The 19,332-nt window shown below is 44.3% G+C and overlaps 2 protein-coding genes across 3 annotated transcripts in view; one reads left to right on the forward strand and one right to left on the reverse strand.

The window, feature by feature from the left end:
* SLX4 (SLX4 structure-specific endonuclease subunit) overlaps positions 1 to 6,966 on the reverse strand; it is a 21,868-nt gene extending 14,902 nt beyond the window's left edge. Inside the window, exons 1-5 of one of the 2 annotated variants that reach the window (XM_007112680.4) lie at positions 6,925 to 6,966; positions 4,826 to 4,983; positions 4,213 to 4,609; positions 2,584 to 2,805; positions 565 to 754 (exon numbers count right to left, since the gene is read on the reverse strand). In XM_007112680.4, coding sequence (XP_007112742.2) covers positions 565 to 754; positions 2,584 to 2,805; positions 4,213 to 4,558 — 758 coding nt within the window. In that variant the 5' untranslated portion in view covers positions 4,559 to 4,609; positions 4,826 to 4,983; positions 6,925 to 6,966. Of the gene's footprint in view, positions 1 to 564; positions 755 to 2,583; positions 2,806 to 4,212; positions 4,718 to 4,825; positions 4,984 to 6,924 lie in introns of both variants that reach the window. The other variant, XM_028499130.2, reaches the window with a different exon arrangement.
* A 135-nt stretch (positions 6,967 to 7,101) lies between these two features.
* The window catches only part of DNASE1 (deoxyribonuclease 1), a 32,642-nt gene continuing 20,411 nt past the window's right edge, over positions 7,102 to 19,332 (forward strand). Inside the window, exon 1 of the mRNA XM_007112678.3 lies at positions 7,102 to 7,190. The gene's annotated coding sequence lies outside the window, so the exon portion shown is untranslated. The remainder of the gene's footprint in view (positions 7,191 to 19,332) is intronic.

Below are 19,332 nucleotides of genomic sequence, written 5' to 3' on the forward strand. Positions count from 1 at the left end.
AGGGGACACGGGTTCGAGCCCTGGTCTGGGAAGATCCCACATGCCGCGGAGCAACTAAGCCTGTGTGCCACAACTACTGAGCCTGCGCTCTAGAGCCTGCAAGCCACAACTACTGAGCCCATGTGCCACAACTACTGAAGCCCACGTGCCCAGAGCTCGTGCTCTGCAACAAGAGAAGCCACCGCAATGAGAAGCCCGTGTACCACAACGAAGAGTAGCCCCTGCTCAATGCAACTGGAGAAAGCCCGTGCACAGCAACGACGACCCAACGCAGCCATAAATAAATAAATAAATAAATTTACAGGAAAAAAAAATTGTGGTGATGGCTGCACAACTCTGTCAATATATTAAGTAAACACGATCGTATTGTTCACTTTAAATGGGTGAATTGTATGGTATACGAATTATATCTCAATAAAGCTGCTTAAAAAGAAAAGCAAGGATAGACTGACACTGATACTGAGGTACTATCTCAAGATTCCCACCATGGCCACAGGAGCCCCGGAGCTGGTCACACCCACGGGAAAGGTGACCGCAGACAGGTGACAGCCAAGCTCCTCCTACCGGTTCACGTGCTGCTCCCTCCGTGTCACGGTCATAGCCGAGAGGTCCTTTTGACAGATCTGGCAAAAGAACAACCCCTTCTCCTCCAGGCTGTCGTTGTGTGCAGATGCCCGTTCTGGCCCAAACTCGTGCTGGAGGGCCAAGGCCACCGCAGCGTCGCTCTCTGTGGCAGGGAGCCTGGGCCCAGACCCTGTGGAGACACAAGGACCCATGAGGACCAGCTTATCCTCAGATGTCGAGGAGCACGGACACTGGGCGTATTGTGAGGAATCCAGACCTGGCACCACTTGGCTCATGCGTGGCCCCATCCAGGGAGACTGGACACCGAGTGGGGCCCTGAGAAGGGTACTCCTTAAACTTTAACAGGTACAGGGACCCCCAGAAAGCTGGTTAAAATGCAGGTCTGGAGGTGGAGCCTGAGATTCTGCATTTCTGACAACTCCAAGGTGAGGCTGATCTGCTGGTCCAGGACCATTCTCTGAGCATGAAGGTACTAAAGAACTTGCCTTTCATTTCCCATCTCTGCTAAAGTCGGCAACCCTGGGCATTCCAGTTTTATAAGGCTTCTATTCCAAAAAATCTAAGTTTTCTCTTCAAAGCTCAGCCTTTCCTACTACTCTGACTTTTTCTTGCCCATCCTAGAAGAACCAGGTCAGAGTGAAATGCCATTCTTGGTTTTTCTCAGCATCAGACCAGAGGATGGACTGACTCTAATCTTGAGATGGCTCTCAAGGTGGTCATGCCCACTGCTGCGGCCCTCTGTCACATCTGACGTTGCTGGAGCAGACCCTCGGCACTCATGAGGGATATGCCCTGAGAACAAAGCCAGAAAAGCATCATACTTCATTTTGGTCCAATGTTTTTTTTAAACAAAGAAATGCTTTATCTCTCCTGAGTATTACTGGGTATGTTGTGACAATATATGGAAACAACTGAGTCACATGTACGGCAGGTGCTGGGCTTACGCACTGGCTGAGTGACTCCTCTGCACCCCTTAGTGCCACGTGGACCAAGGACCGACGCCACAGTAGATGTCACATCACTATGTCACCTGCATGGACCTTTGGGGTAGCCTGAGAATCCTCAGTAATCCTGAGGTGAAATCTGCAGGTACAGTACCAGGAGACTATGTATTTACTAGCCATAAGTCTGTCAATACAGTTTCTTCCTATTTCTTTTCCTTTTGTATATTTTCACCAGGGATGAAAATTCCTATTGTTTAGGGGATACAGTGTAGTACCACCTGACATTACAAGCCTCAAGAGGTGGTGTAATATGCAGTGCACGGCACTTCCCTGCAGGAAAAGGTTAAATGACAGCAGGATGAAACAAGCAAATCCAGAAAGGGGGGAATTTTAAAAGACAATTGTCCTGGACTTTTCAAGAAGTTAGTATCGTGAAAAAACAAGGACAAGACAAGGGGACTGGTCTAGAGTCTAGACCAGAGAGACTACTGAGCCACAGCCACAGGTGTGAGACAAATCCTCATTCAGAAAGAGAAGGAATCCAGCTACAGAAGCTATCCTTGGGACAACCAGGGAAATCTGAATGTGAACTGATACCAGGCAGTGTTATGGAATTACTTGTGTTTATGGTATTGTGATTATATAGGAGAATCTAGGAGTGAAGCATCATGATGTCTATAACTTGCTTTCAGGTGCAGAAGAAACGTATATTTGTAGAGACATAAAAACATGTATGGCAAAATGTATGTATGGCAAAATGTGGACAATTGTTAAATATAGGTTGAGGGCATAGGGACTTCATTGTAATATATTTTTCTGACTTTTATGAATGGGAAAATTTTTGTAATAAAAACAAAATTAAAAAAAAGAGGAAGCGGTACCTTGTCAAAGAAGCTAAGTGAGAAATGACCCAAGGGACCCTCTGTTCTCTGGACAGACAGAGTGGCAAAGGTAGAGCGCCACCCTCAACAGAGACGCAATGAACACGGGCTCCTTCCTGATTCCCTTCCCCGAAGGTCATCCCTGTTGGGAAAACAGAGGACTCCCATCGTACCGTTCCCCGCCATCATCTCTTGAGGGCCCTTTGGGACGTTTTCTTCAAGTGCAGCCTCTAGGGAGCACCCTTCTGAACCGTGTTTCAAACGCTCGGGGTCTGCTCTCTTGAACTGCTGCATTCGCTGTAGCACCAGCTCTGCCGCCCGGGGTTTGGAGGGACTGGGCACCATCGCAGTCAGACAGGAAGGAGGGGGCTGGGAGCAGCTGTCAGGAGCAGCCTCTGGCAAGGAGGAAAACATTCACATGCATCAGTTCTAGCCGGAGGAACCAAAGACACTTCCAAAGTTTCAAACACCTCAAGTTTCAAAGGGGTCCTTTACTGACTAGTTTAGGTTTAACTCTTAAGTGTGAATAGTACTGATTGTTTTTTGGTAACCTGTTTGTGGTAATATAAATACCCCTGTCATAAATATCTATGCCGGGAGGGGGCATGGGGAGTGACTGCTATTGAACATGTTCTAAAATTAAGTAGGGGGGATGGTTGCACGACTCTGTGAATATACTAAAATCACTGAGCCATACACTTTAAAAGGGTAAATTTTATAGAATGTGAATTGTATCCCTATAAAACTGTTATTAAAGAAATATTAATGACAAACACTTATATCTTTCTAGGTCAGAAGTTCTCCTTTAACTTGGTGTCTGTAGATGACCTCCGGGGGGGATCCAGGAAGCCCCTGAAGCTATATGTCAATTTTGCAGGTGTGTTCGGGGGTGCAGTGTTCTGGGGAAAATCAAGCATAGCTTTCACTAGACTCTCAAAGGGAGCATGAAGGACCAGTAATGTTTCAGCAACGTTAACGAAGCCTTACAACAGTCTCTTTACCACCACTGCACTGGGAGGTCATGCTGACCACATATTATTTAAGACCAGGAAGTGCAGGTGAGAAAAATTTAGAAACAGAACTCAGGAGCCCAAAGATCTTGTGCTGTATTATATATGCAAGGCTGGTTTTCAGTTCTGCATGAAGAATGTATCCTAAGCATATGGTTTAGTACAGCAAGGGCAGCAGGATAAGAAAGCTACTTTAAATGAACAAACCAAAAAAAAAAAAAGAAGAAGAAGAAAAAGAAAAGAATAAAAGGTGTTAGGAGGAGAAAGGAAGGACCAGAGTATTCTCCTGGGACTCAAACCCACACGGCACCCTCGTTCTACCTTTCAGCAGCCTAACCAAATTGACTGGCCCACTGCAACTTAACCACTTTGGAATGAACTCAAGAAAGTGAGAGAAGCAGCATTATTTTCATGTTCATGTAACTCATGTCAACTGCGTGATGTAAACATTAATAGGAAACTGAAAGAGAAGAGGGTCCCAAATATATCATGTAGAAAATTCACACAGGTTATATATTTTATGACTATTGTTTAAAACAGGAGTTGGCAAACTACGGTCCTCGGGCTGGCTTCCTGTTTTTGTAAGTGAAGTTTTGCTGAACACAGCCCATTCTATTACATACCGCCATAGGGAGTTGAGTAGTTTGCGACAGAGACTGTACAGCCGGCAAAGCCAAAAAAATTTACTAGCTGGCCCTTTTCAGAAAGTTTTCGGACCCCTGGTTTAAAATAGTACAAATCACCTCTGGTTTCCTCTCTGGAAAAGTTTTGGCAGCTGTTTCAGCTGGTTACCTGTCTGGGTGCTCCATGCACTGTCTTGGAGCACAGCAGAAGCATGCATGCCTCCCTCCCCATTTTCAGGGAGAGCTGGTTCACTCTCTGGCCACTCGGATGCCCCTTGCTTTTGAGTCCGCAGGACCTGGCTGCCAGAGCGAGTTTTCCTCTCAGCGGGGCCTTGAAGGGTTTTGCTCTTGGAAGCAGTTGGTTTGGTCCTTTTCAGTTTACTTCTTATCTGGGTGCTCTTTGAGACCTTTTGTGTCTTCCTTTCCACCGACACTTCCTTGGGGCCATTCCTTTTCACCCTTTGGAAAAAGCTGGCACAGAGTTCCTTAAAGTCATCGTCTGACTCATCCATCATCTGACGGGTTTGAAGGCTTTCAGGCTGGTCTTCAGAGGAGTGAGGGTCAATCTGGGGGCATGTGGACAGATGAGAAAGTGAACCCGAGTGTGAGCCTAGCCAGGCCTTGTTCGCACTCGCAGCTTCATTATGGTTCCTCTCTACTTCTCACTGAGGTACCTGGAGAGTTTGCACAATTGAGCAGGAAGTACTGCTCCCCCCACCATAATGATTTAAAATGTCTTTCTTCAAATTGAACCTGTGTTAAACAGCACGTTTAAAGCTTACCTTTTTTAAAGTTCACAGCTGAGAGCTTCTGTTGTCCAGTAGATGCCTCTGAGAGAGAGTACATGTGACCTTGGTGCTCAGGTGATTCTCCAAGATCTCCACGGTGATAAAGCACATTTGATTCACTTAATTTTTCACTCATGGAAAACCAAAAGCATCTAAGTGTAATTAGACAGATATTGTCATTTTATGCCATTTCTTCCAGGAAGGTACAAGAGCATGTGGGGTATGAGAAAAGTCTCCAGAGAAACAATACCCCTGTCAAATAATCAGCTATAGCCTGGTTAGAACAAACTAACTGTCCTACAGGCTACCACAACACAACAGGGGAGAGGGATCTAAAAACCTCTCAAAGCATGTTCTTCCACAGGCAGAAAAGTGTGTGCATCTTGGAAGAGTATAGTTTTATTGAAGCCTAGGGAATAAATCCCATGAAAAGCAGTCACCACAGAAACAAGATGGCCCCGGAACCCAGAAAAACTATCTCTTAGGCCTGTGCTGGTCCAAGGCCTCCAGCTCTCAGAGGCTCTATCAGCAAGCAATGTAATGAGAGAGAGAGAATATGCACTTGAATGCTCACGAAGAAACAAAAGATAGGAACATAGCAGGCTCTCTTTCACTGATACAACCAATTTTTCCAAATCAGAAATAGGTCACTTTTCTCCATTCTCTCACCCCAGCAACTCTCCTAACTCAGGTGACTAGAATGCTGCTCATATGCAAAGGTTGGGCCTTATGGGCATGATTATTTATATTGGCACAGTTTAGTGGAGTTCAGAAATCAAAACTGAATAACCCAGTGGTAGAAAGTTCATTTCAAATACCATAATGAAATCTCCACTGTCCAAGTAATCCAATTAATCACCTAGTTTTCCAAAGCTGGGCAGACACACATACCTAAAATCTACTTTGCATGGCTGGCTCATTCTCACCTTACATCTCCTTAGAGAAGCTTGCTCTCCGTCTTTATCTAAGCAAACCCTCTCCACTCCCATTATTTTCTATCATTACACACTGTTTTCACAATGGCACTTATCCCAAGTTATAATCACATGTAATAGATTTATTGAATGCTTACTGTATGCAGGCAGTGGTCCCAAGTGCTTTACAAGTCTAACTCGTTTAATACTTACAACAACTCTACTGGGTACAATCTACTGATGCCCTTTCTTTACAGCAAGGAACCAGGCACAAGAATGAGGAACTGACTCAAGTTGACACAGCTTTTCAAGTGGCAGGTCTGGGATCAAATCCAGGCAGTGTGATTCCAGGGCATCAGCTCTTATATTTTTATTCATTTACTTGTTATCTGTCCCCTACTAAGCTCAAAACTTCAGGAGGGCACACACTCATCTCTATTTTGTATTCTCTTTGGCTGACAAGGTGCATGACTTGTAATAAGTGCTCGATAGTTATCTGTTGAATTAATTAACTGCAAAGAGTTTGGTACAATAGGGAGCAAAGAGGAAAGTGGTGGGAGAGAAGGCTGCAGGGAGAATCCGTGTCGGAGCGCCTGGGACGTTACGCCACGCAAACTGTTGGATGTGGGAGCTAGAGCAAACTCCACCCTCCACACTGCCCTGAGTCGCCACATCTCTGCCGATACTACTTTAAAACGGTGCATCTCCTATACGTGCTCAATCAGTATCTGCTGAAGGAAGTAATGGATCCTACGAGACGGCAAGTTTCCAGAGGGCTGGGGACTGTGCCTACTCAGCTTTGTACCTACAGCGGCCGGGCTCACCGCAGACACTGAAAAAAAGAATGGGCAGGTGCGGGGCTGACCCCCCGCCTCGCACAACCCGGTGACACACCTGGGGAAGGGCTACCAAGGACTCTGGCGGCTATAAAGACAGACGGCGAATTCCGATCGCTAGTCAGACCCCCAGGCTGTGCCCCGTGGGTAACCGGATCCCCCCAACCCCTCTTCCGTTCAGACAGCCCTGGGCTCCTCCACCCAAGCCCGGGTCCTGCCTCTAACCGCGGCTAGCGGCGAGCGAGAAAGCCTCTTCGTCCTCATAAGAGCGAAGAAGGCCCGAGGTGGCTGGACCTCCTCTCCCGGGTGCAGACTCCCGGCCCCAAAGCCCGGCTCCTCCTACCTCCTGCACCGCCGCAGCACCTTCTCAATGGAGACCAACGCGCCTGCGCATGCGCCGCTTGGCGCCCCGGCGGCGAATTGCGTCTGCGTAGGCGCAGAGCAATCCAGAAGGCTCGCTTCCCATCCTCCTCCGGGGCCGGGGCGAGCGGCAGAGCCAGCCTACGTCGCGCAGGGCGGGGCTAGGCGGAGCGCGGCGGCCGAGGGCTGTGTGACTACGTTTCTAGGCGACGCCCGTCAAAGTCTATTAAGTGTTGAGGAAGAGTTGGGGTGAGTTTAGGGCTCCGCCGCAGTTTTAAGTTGAACTTTGGGTGCACCAGGGTTCACACAGGAAATGTATGCGGATTCATTGGCGGCCCCTCAGAGCGTACCTGCCTGAGGAGCCGACGGGTAAACGGAGGCGCCAGAGCTGGGGGTGGGGGTGGGGGGGTGAGGGAAGATCTTCCTTCTCGAAACGCTTGCGAGCAGGTTAAGGCCTGGAGGGCGGGTCGCCCAATGCGGGCCGGGGCCGAGGCGATACCCACCCTCTCCAGGCTGCCAGATGCGGGCTGTCGGGCGTGAGGGGAACGTGAAGCCGGAGAGAGAGGTTCGCCGCGGGCTGAAGTCTGAGAGACTTTATAAATCTACTAGAGGTTCTAACTTCAACCTGGGGTCATTGGGAGCCGGTAAAGATTTTGTTTTTAAAGGAGGTTCTAGTTGCAATGTAAAAATTGATCTGGAGACGCAGGCCCGGAGGCCAGGAGACCCATTAGGAAGCTGCTGTAATGAAGGCGAGAAATGAGCGCGGCCTGAATTAGGAGTTGGAGTGGGGGAAGGGAGAGGTATTAAGACGTTTGAATTTCCGTGACCTAATTAGTTGTTAACATTTGTAAGTTTTTGGAAAAAAAAAAATTACAGGTTTCTGGCCTGAGCATCTGAGTAGAACGTGGTCCTAGTTACTGAAATAATGAACATAGGAGAAAGAGTAGTTTTGGAAGGGAGCTAATACATTTAGCTTTTTTCCTTAAGGTATAATTTACATATTTTAAAATTCACTCTTTTAAAGTGTTGGTTATTAGTATATTCGCAAGGTTTTGCAACCATCATCACAATCTAATTCCAGAACATTTTATAACCCCAAATAGAAATCTCTGTACCCCTGAGCAGTTACTCCTCATTTCCCCTTACTCCCTCTGGCAACCACCAATCTACTTTCTGTTTCTATGGATTTGCCTATTCTGTATATTTTATATAAATGGTATCGTACAATATGTCGCCTTCTGTCTGGCTTTTACTTAATGTAATGTTTTTAAGTAATGTAATGTTTTTAAATGTCATCCATGTAGCATGAATCAATTCTTCAGTTCTTTTAATGACGGGATAATATTCCCCTTTATGGATATACAACATTTCATTTATCCATTTATCAGTTGATGGACATTTGGACTGTTTCCACGTTTTGGCTATCACAGCTAATGGTCATGTGAACATTCGTGTATGAGTGTGTTTTTGTTCTCTTGGGTATATACCTAAGAGTGATTGCTGGGTCATACAGCATTTAGTTCTGAGTGTTGAGTTTCAAATGCTAATAGGACTTCGAAGAACTTTCTGTGTATGAAGGTGCTTGGAGGTGTTACTTGCTCTCTGGTTTTGGAAACCTAAGTTAGTTTGTAATATGGTTGCCAACTGGATTAGCTAAGTAGATGGCACAAGAGTGGTAGGGGTGGAGTGTCTCATCTGTACCAGTGTGATATTAATTTATAAGAGGTGACTGGGTGAGAACACGGAGAAGCCAGTGCCATTGAAAGAAAAATGTATTACATTTCCAGAGAGAAGAGGGCATGCCATGCCACACAGGGAAGGTTTTGGTCAGGAGGCAGAAGCAGGAATGAGGGGAAAACCTACGTTGGAGTCTTATTTACTGAAAAAGGCAAGGCAGGGCAGGGTAAACCGTTTAGGACTAGCTAGTTTGAGTAATTGTGGTGGGCTTTGGGCTACAGGCATGGTCCCTAGTTGCCTGGTACCTGGCCTGGGATGATTCAGGGCAGGGGCAATATTGACTTCAGCTGTGGGAGATAAAGGAATTGATGAGTGTGCATATGAGAGGCTGCTCCCAAGTAAATTGATTACTATCTTTGGGAATTAGCTAGTCCTGGGAAGGTTAGTCTCTCCCCACCAGCAAGATTTTTAAGATGTCAAAACATCATACAGTGCAGGGGAAAAAATTGATTAATGCATGGGGACATGGCTGGGATGATGTGAAGGACAGTTGTGAAGGTGATGCATATTTTTCTCCAATTTAGGATTTAAATCTCTTAGAAGCCTGGGGAAGAAAACTCTGCTCCCTTTCTCCCCTCTGTCACCTGCTCAATCTGGCCATTTTAAGCAAAATAAGTTATTGAAGTGTAGTTTAGAGAGGGGAGTGTTCCTTAAACCTTAGCTTCTCAACTGATTTACCTTGTGGAATATTTTAAACTGGAATACTTGAACACCACCCTTAGACTTGCTAAATAAATCTTGGGTAGGGTTCCCAGCCTGTGTCTTTTGAAAGTTTCACAGATGATTCTGATGGTCTCTAAGTTAGAGACTGATGGTCACTACATTTAGCCAGTACCTACTGAGCAAATCCTATAGGCTAAATATAAAAAAGATGCCAAAAGCTGAGTGAGGGGTGATTGGAATTTAGAGTTAGACATGATTCCTCCCTTCAAGGAACAAAGTTCTGGGGCAGCTTTCTCTTTGACGCAAGGTGAACCATGGGAGCCCCCTTGACCTGGACCCAATTGTGACTTAGCTCCAGCAGAAGCTCTGAGGTTCACACTCTTCCACTGGAATTACAGGAGTCCCCCAGTGTGACTAAGCTGAGGGACAATATCCAAAAACAATGTTATCGAGTCCATGTTATTTCAGTGGGAATACTGCATGTTTGCTCCCTGCCAGCATTTGTGGCAGAACTTCCCTGCCAAAACACTAAAGCCAGGGACATGAAGGAACATTTAATATATTAAAAGGTCAGAATTGTCCTTATGTTTGATAAACTTTCCATGGTTTTTCAGAAAGAATAGATGCAGAAGTGTGTGGAAAAATTTAGACACAATGTAAAGAGTGTTATTCCAAGTAGAGGCTCTGTTTTCCAAGCCCATAGAAGCCCATAGGAGTAGATTTGGGGTCCAGGGGAAGCAGGCAAAGGTTGAATATGCTATGATTATCACTTCATTACCCTCCTGGAATGTTTCCTTTTTGGAAACTTCTGGCATCTTCCACAGAGTTAATGTTTTAAACAGTTCTGTGGAAGAAGTGAAAGGCCCTTTTCCCAGGTCTGTGGTTTGGTTATAAATCACAAAACCAAAACCTGCCTAGCTGCCTCTCATTTATCTTGGCAGGGGTTGGGGAGAGGGCAGATTGAACAAGGGAAGAGTTGTCTATATTCTCAGTTCTTTGGTCATATAAGCTTTTATTTACTGTTGTATAATCCTGTTTCCTACACTGCCAAAATTGTTGAAATCCAGAGGGGAAATGACTGTTTCACATGTCAAAGTGTACAAAAGTCATTCTAGGTTATGCTGCATTTCTGTCTACCACTGCTGCCATTTGTGTGATGTATACTTCTGTTAATTTTGCTAGATGAGTTTGAGGGGAGATTGCATGCAGACGTACTGACCTCAACTGCAGAACAGCATTCTCCTTAATAAAGTTGATAATGCCACTCAATTTTGATGTTAAAATTAAGTCATCTTCCACTTAATATTGTTAAGATAGCAATACTCCCCCCAAGCAATCTACAGATCAGTGTAATACCTGCCAAAATCCCAATAGCCTTTTTTGCAGAAATGGAGAAACTTGAAGTTCATATGGAATTGCAGGAGGTCCTAAATAGCCAATCTTGAAAAAGAGCAAAGTTGGAGGATGCACACTTCTGATTTCAAAACTTACTTACAGAGCTATAGTAATCTAGACTGTGCTACTGGCATAAGAATAGACATTCACATCAGCGGAATAGAATTAAGTGCCCAGAAATAAACCCATACATTCATGGGCAATTGATTTTTGACAAGAATGCCAAGACCATTCGATGGGGAAACAGTAATCTCTTGAACGAATGATGCTGGGACAACAGAATATTCACATGCAAAAGAATGAAGTTGGATTCTTACCTCATACCATATAGAAAAATTAACTCAAAATGGATCAAAGACCTAAATGTAAGAGTAAAACCATAAAACTCATAGAAGAAAACAGGTAAATCTTCATGACCTTGGATTTGACAATGGTTTCTAGATAGAGCACCAAAAGCACAAGCAAGCAACAAAAGAATTCAGTAGATAAACTGGACTTCATCAAAATTTAAAGCTTTTGTGCATCAAAGAGGACTGTCAAGAGAGGGGAAAGAAAACCCACAGAATGGGAGGAAACATTTTAAAATCATATATCTTATAAGGGTCTGGTATCCGCAATATACAAAGAGCTCTTACCACTCAACAACAAAAAGGAACAACCCAATTAGAAAATAGGCAGAGGGACTTCCCTGGGTGGTGCAGTGGTTAAGAATCTGCCTGCCAATGCAGGGGACACGGGTTCGATCCCTGGCCCAGGAAGATCCCACATGCCGCGGAGCAACTAAGCCCATGCACCGCAACTACTGAGCCTGTGCTCTAGAGCCTGTGAGCCCTAGAGCTTGTGCGCCACGACTACTGAGCCCACGCGCCTAGAGCCTGTGCTCTGCAACAAGAGAAGCCACCGCAATGAGAAGCCCACCCACCACAATGAAGAGTAGCCCCCACTCGCCGCAACTTGAGGAAGCCCATGTGCAGCAGTGAAGACCCAACACAGCCAAAAAATAAATAAAATTTTTAAAAATAATAATCTTTAAAAAAAAAAGAAAATGGGCAAAGGACTTGAATAGACATTTCTCCAAAGAAGGTATATAAATGGCTAACAAGCGCATAAAAAGATGCAAACATCATTAGTCATTAGAGAAATACAAATCAAAACCACCATGAGAGGGCTTCCCTGATGGCGCAGTGGTTGAGAGTCCGCCTGCCGATGCAGGGGACACGGGTTCGTGCCCCGGTCCGGGAAGGTCCCACGTGCCGTGGAGTGGCTGGGCCCGTGAGCCATGGCCGCTGAGCCTGCACGTCCGGAGTCTGTGCTCCGCAACGGGAGAGGCCACAACAGTGAGAGGCCCGCATACTGCAAAAAAAAAAAAAAAAAAACAAACAAAAACCACCATGAGATACCATCTCTCACCCATTAGGACAGCCATTAAAAAAAAAGCCAAAACCCCCAAAACAGAAAATAAGTGTTGGTGAGGATGTGGAGAAATTGGAACCCTCATACATTCCTAGAGGTGCAAAATGGTGCAGCTGCTGTGGAAACCAGTTTGGTGGTCCCTTAACAGGGTAAACATAGAATTACCATATGACCCAGTAATTCTCTTCCTAGGTATTTGCTCAGAAGACTTGAAAAAAAGGTGTTCAGGACAGAGTGGTGACTTCCAGCTCCTCACATGCAGAACTAGAAACCAGAAGTCCTGTTGCTGGTAGATAAGAAAGGAACTGACCCTTGCATATTAATCTTTTTAAAAATAAATTTATTTATTTATTTATTTTTGGCTGTGTTGGGTCTTCGTTGCTGCATGCAGGCTTCCTCTAGTTATGGCGAATGGGGGCTACTCTGTTGTGGTGCACGGGCATCTCATTGTGGTGGCTTCTCTTGTTGCGGAGCACAGGCTCTAGGCGCACAGGCTTCAGTAGTTGTGGCTCGTGGGCTCTAGAGCACAGGCTCAGTAGTTGTGGCGCATGGGCTCCAGAGTGCAGGCTCAGTAGTTGCTCCGCGGCATGTGGGATCTTCCGGATCAGGGCTTGAACCTGTGTCCCCTGCATTGGCAGGTGGATTCTTAACCACTTGTGCCACCAGGGAAGCCCCTTGTATATTAATCTTGTATTGTCCAACTTTGACATAGTCATTTATTAGTTCTAGGAGATTTATTTTTTTTTATTTTTTTTTTATTTTTATTTTTTTTGTGGTACGCGGGCCTCTCACTGTTGTGGCCTCTCCAGTTGCGGAGCACAGGCTCCGGACGCGCAGGCTCAGCGACCATGGCCCACGGGCCCAGCCGCTCCGCGGCGTATGGGATCCTCCCAGACCGGAGCACGAACCCGTGTCCCCTGCATCAGCAGGCGGACTCGCAACCACTGCGCCACCAGGGAAGCCCTAGGAGGTTTTTTTTTAAATTGATTCATTGGGATTTTCTACATAGAGAATCATGTCATCTATGTACAAAGAGTATTTTATTTCTTCCCTCTCAATCTGTATAACTGTTTTCTCCTTTTCTTGTTGTATTACCTAGGACTTCCAGTAATGGGAGTGGTAAAAATAAGGCATTCTTAGTAAGAAAGCATCTAATTTCTCACTGTTAAGTATGCTGTTAGCTGAATGGTGTTTCATCGTGATAAAATATACGTAACATAAAATTTACTATCTTAACTATTTTTAAGTATACAACTCAGTGGCATTAAATGCTTTCACACTGTTGTACAACCATCACCACTATCCACACACTACCCATCTCCAGAACTTTTTCATCATTCCATTCTTTTGGGTACCTAGAAGTGAAGCTGCTAGATCATGGTAATTCTATGTTTAATTTTTTGAGGAATCTCAGTACTGTTTTCTGCTGTGGCTGCATCATTTTGCATCCCTATCAGCAGTGCACAAGTATTCCAATTTCTCCATATACTCATAAAAACTTGTAATTTTTTTTAATGATAGCCATTCTAATGGGTAGATAGTGATAGTTCATCACGGTTTTGATTTGCATTTCCCTGCTAATTAATGATAATGAGCATTTTTCATGTGCTTATTGGCCATTTGCTTATCTTTGGAGAAATGTCTATCCAAGTCCTTTGCCCATTTTTTTTTCTTTGCCCATTTTTAAATTTGATTGTTTGGTTTTTGTTGTTTAGTTGTAGGAGTTCTCTGTATATTCTGAATACCAGACTGTAATAAGATAAATGATTCCCAGATATTTTCTCCCACTTCATGGTTGTCTTTTCACTTTCCTGATAGTGTCCTTTGATGCACAAAAGTTTTTAATTTTAACGAAGTCCTGTTTACCTATATTTTCTTTTGTTGGTGATTTTGGTGTAATATCCAAGAAATCACTGCCAAATCCAATGTTGTGCAGTTTTACCCTATGTTTGCTTCTAAGAGTTTTATAGTTTTAGCTCTTACATTTAGGCCTTTGTCCATTTTGAGTTATTTTTTGTTATAAAATGAGGCAAGGGGCTAAGTTCGTTCTTTTGCATGTGGGCATCCAGTTTTCCCAGTACCATTTGTTGAAAAGACTGTTCTTTCCCTCTTGCATAGTCTTGCACTGTTGTTGAAAATCACTTGACCTTATGCAAGTGTTTATTTTTGGGCTCTTTATTATATTGGTTTATATGTCTGTTGTTATGCTGGTATCACACTGTTTTGATTACTGTAGCTTTGTACTAAGTTTCGAAATCAGGAAGTTTGAGACACACCTCCAACTTTGTCCTATTTCAAGGTAGTTTTGGATATTTGGGGGTCCCTTGAGATTCCATACGAATTTTAAGACAGGTTTTTCTATTTCTGTGGAAAAAAAAAAAGTCATTGAGGTTTTGATAGGGATTACTTAAATAGGTAGATAATTTCGGGTAGTACTAACGTCTTATTAACAATATTAAGGACTTCCCTGGTGGTGCAGTGGTTAAGAATCTGCCTGCCAATGCAGGGGACAAGGGTTCGAGCCCTGGTCTAGGAAGATCCCACATGCCACAGAGCAACTAAGCCCGTGTGCCACAACTACTGAGCCTGTGCTCTAGAGCCCACAAGCCACAACTACTGAGCCCATGCACCTACAGCCTGTGCTCCACAACAAGAGAAGCCACCACAATGAGAAGCCCGCGCACTGCAACGAAGGGTAGCCCCTGCTTGCCGCAACTAGAGAAAGCCTGCGCACAGCAACAAAGACCCAACGCAGCCAAAATAAATAAATTTATTTTAAAAAAAATTAAGTCTTCCAATCCGTGAATGTGAGATGTCTTTCCATGTATTTATGTCTTTTTAAAATTCCTTTCAGCAATGATTTGTATTTTTCAGTTTATAAGTCTTTCACCTCCTTGATTAAGTTTATTCCCAAGTATTTTTTAAAAAAATTATTTATTTTATTTACTTGTTTTTGGATGCATTGGGTCTTCGTTGCTGTGTGTGGGCTTTCTCTAGTTGTGGCAAGTGGGGGCTACTCTTCGTTGCGGTGCGTGGGCTTCTCATTGTGGTGGCTTCTCTTGTTGCGGAACCCAGGCTCTAGGTGCGTGGGCTTCGGTAGTTGTGGCATCTGGGCTCAGTAGTTGTGGCTCGTGGGCTCTAGAGCACGGCCTCAGTAGTTGTGGCGCACGGGCTCAGTTGCTCCACGGCATGTGGGATCTTCCTGGACCAGGGACCGAACCCATATCTCCTGCATCGGCAGGCAGATTCTTAACCACTGTGCCACCAGGGAAGTCGCCATATTCCCAAGTATTTTAAATCTTTTTGATGCTATTGTAAATGGGATTGTTTTCTTAATTTCATTTTAGGATTGTTCATTGTTAGTGTATAGAAGTGCAACTGGTCTCTGTTGTTTTGTTTTTCTCTATTACCACTGTACTCTTTATTTCCTTCCTCCAGCTAGCTTTGGGTTTAGTTTGCTTTTCTTATTTCCTTAAGGTGTAAAGTTAGTCTATTGCTTTGATATCTTTCTTTTTTTTTTAATGAACTTATTTCTTTATTTATTTTTGGCTGCGTTGGGTTTTTGTTGCTGCGCACGGGCTTGCTCTAGTTGTGGCGAGCGAGGGACACTCTGTTGCAGTGCACGGGCTTCTCATTGCGGTGACTTCTCTTGTTGCAGAGCACGGGCTCTAGGCCTATGCTCTTCAGTAGTTGCGGCATGCGGGCCGCAGAGTGCGTGGGGCTTCAGTAGTTGCAAGCGCGGGCTCAGTAGTTGTGGTGCGCAGGCTCTAGGGTGCTCGGGCTTCAGTAGTTGTGGTTCACAGGCTCTAGAGCGCAGGCTCAGTAGTTGTGGTGCACGGGCTTAGTTGCTCCGCGGCATGTGGGATCTTCCTGGACCAGGGATCGAACCCTTGTCCCCTGCATTGGCAGGCAGATTCTTAACCACTACACCACTAGGGAAGTCCATCTGTTCACTTTCCTTCATTCTTTTTTCTTTCTGATCCTCAGACTCAGTAATTTCACGTGTCTTCAAGTTCTCTGATTCTTTCGTCAGCCTGCTTAAATCTGCTGTTGAACCTCTCTATGAATTTTCTCATTCATTTATTATATTTTTCAGCTCCAGAATTTTGTCTGGTTCTTTCTTATAATTTCTTTCTTTGTAGATATTCTCATTTTGTTCATAATATTTTCCAGATTTGTTTTCCCTCTTTGTGTTTTCTTTTAGCTCTTTGAGCATATTTAAGACAGCTGTTAGAAAGTCTTCATCTGGTAAATCTGATGTTTGTGCTTCCTCAGGGATAGTTTTTGCCAGTTTATATTGTTCTTTGGATGAACCATGTTATCCTATTTCTTTGTTTGCCTTTTGTTGTTTTTGTTGAAAATTAGGTATTTGAAAAAAAAACAGCCACCTTTTCCTGTCCTTGCAGACTGGCTCTGTTGTGCCTGGGCAGTCCTTCACTGATTGACTGGACTTGCTTTGAGTGTAGGGATCAGCCCAGGTGAAAGCTTAAGGTCACATCTGAGGATTTGTTTTGCCTGGGTCTGTGTGTGGCTTTTTTCATTTCCTCTTTATACACAGCTGTTTTTGAAAGTCTTAACTTCCCAAGAGTCTCCTCTCCAGCTTCTGTTTGTGGCCTTAGGTTATCTATTATATGTCTTCACTCATAAGCTCTTGCTCAAGGCATCTCAGAGTCTGAAATCCTTGCAGCCTTCATGATTAGTGCCTGTTGATTTTCTCTGCCTGAGATTCAAGTTAGGTGGACAGAGATCAGTCCTTCAGACAGTCCCAAGACTGGTTAGAACATTGCAAATAAGGTCAGCTCTGCTCCCTCTGATTTGAGGGAGGGAACTGGGAACTGGTCTGCTGCCTCCTCTAGACCAAGACACTGCCATGCCAAGGCGGGTGGGCATTGATTGCACATTCATTTGGCTGCTATAGACATTTGACTATTCTCCAGATCTCCTGTAAAGTTAGTTCAGCCAGTTTTGGATTGTTTTTTGTTGTCTCTGTGGGAACAAGGGCTTAGAGCTTCCTAGTCCTCCATTTTGCTGATGTCACTCCTTACCTGTAGATTTTTTGTTTTTGTTTTTTTAATATTTATTCATTTATTTGGCTGCGCCGGGTCTTCGTTGTGGCGTGCAGGATCTTTAGTTCCGTCACGCAAACTCTTAGTTGTGGCATGTGGGATCTAGTTCCCTGACCAGGGAGCGAACCCGGGCCCCCTGCAGTGGAAGCACGGAATCTTAGCCCCTGAACCACCAGGGAAGTCCCAACCTGTAGGTTTTTTTGTGCAGAATCTTTATCATATTAAGGAAGTTCCTCTCTATTCTTAGTTTGCTGAGTTTTTATGGTTTTTTAAAAAGTATTGAATTTTGTGAAATGCATTTTTTTAATGCGTGTTGTTATGATCATGTGATTTTTCTTCTTTGGCCTGTCAGTGTGAGAATTTATCTTAATTGATTATTGAATGTTGAGCGAGCCTTTCATACCTGGAGTAAATTCCACTTGGTCATGAGGTGTAATTCTTTTTATACCGTGTTAGGATTTTATTTTATTTTATTTTTTAAAATTTATTTTTGGCTGCGTTGGGTCTTTGTTGCTGCGCGTGGGCTTTTCTCTAGCTGCGGCGAGCTTGGGCTATTCTTCGTTGTGGTGTGCAGGCTTCTCATTGAGGTGGCTTCTCGTTGTGGAGCACAGGCTGTAGGTGCACGGGCTTCAGAAGTTGTGGCATGCAGGCTCTAGAGTGCAGGCTCAGTAGTTGTGGTGCACGGGCTTAGTTGCTCCGCGGCATGTGGGGGATCTTCCCGGACCAGGGATCGAACACGTGTCCCCTGCATTGGCAGGTGGATTTTTAACCACTGCGACACCAGGGAAGTCCCTGGATTTTAATTGTTTATATTTTGTTGAACGTTTTTGTATCTATGTTCATGAGAGAGATTAATTTGTACTTTCTTTCCTTGTAATGTGTTTTGGTATTAGAGTGATGCTGATGTCACAGAATAAGTTAGCAAGTATTCCTTCTGCTTCTACCTTCTGAAAGAGACTGTGGAAAATTGGTATAATTTCTTGTTAAATATTTGGTAGAATTTACCAGTGAACCCATCTGGGCCCGATGCTTTCTGTTTTGGAAGGTTATTTGTTCATGTCTTTGGTAGATGCTAGGCCTACTCAGATTGTCTCTTTCTGTTTGTGTGAGTTTTGACAGATTGTGCTTTCAAGGATTGGTTCATTTCCTGTTAAGTCAGCGGTCCCCAACCTTTTTGGCACCAGGGACCAGTTTCGTGGAAGACAGTTTTTCCACGGACGGGGTAGGGAGGGAGGGTTGGTTCAGGTGGTAATGCAAGCGATGGGGAGTGATGCGGAGTGGCAGATGAAGCTTCGCTTGCTCGCTAGCCCACCCGCCTGCCTGCCCACCTGCCCGCCCGCCGCTCACCTCCTACTGTGCAGCCCGGTTCCTAACAGGCCGCAGACCGGTACCGGTCCGTGGCCTGGGGGTTGGGGACCCCTGCTCTAAGTTATTACATTTGTGGGCATAGAGTTGTTCATATTATTCCTTTATTATCTTTTTAATGCCCATGGGATCTGTAGTCATGTCCCCATTTCATTTTGGATATTAGTAATATGTGTCCTCTCTCTTTTTTTTCTTAGCTCAGCTAGTGGTTTACTGATGATCTTTTCAAAGAACTATCTTTTGGTTTCTTGATTTTCTCTATTTCTTGTTTTCAACTTCATTGATTTCTCCTCTAATTTTCATTATTTCTTTTCTTCTGCTTACTTTGGAACTAATATGCTCTTCTTTTTTTAGTTTCCTGAAGTGGATGCTTGGATTATTGAGTTCAGATATTTTTTCTTTTCTAATATATGCATTCAATGCCTTTAATTTCCTTCTAAGCACTGTTTTTGCTGCATCTCACAAATTTTGATAAGTTGTATTTTCATTTTCATTTAGTTCAAAACATTTCTTAATTTCTCCTTTGATCTATATGTTATTTGGGAATGTGTTATGTAATCTCCAAGTGTTTGGGGATTTTCAAGCTCCTTTTCTGTTACTGATTTCTGATTTAATTCTGTTGTGGACTGAGAGCATACATTGTATGATGTCTGTTCTTTTTTTTTTTTTTTTTTTGGGGGGTGGTGGGGTACACGGGCCTCTCACTGTTGTGGCCTCTCCCGTTGCGGAGCACAGGCTCCGGACATGCAGGT

The sequence above is a fragment of the Physeter macrocephalus genome, chromosome 14, assembly GCF_002837175.3.
Source record: "Physeter macrocephalus isolate SW-GA chromosome 14, ASM283717v5, whole genome shotgun sequence".
NCBI lineage: Eukaryota > Metazoa > Chordata > Mammalia > Artiodactyla > Physeteridae > Physeter > Physeter macrocephalus.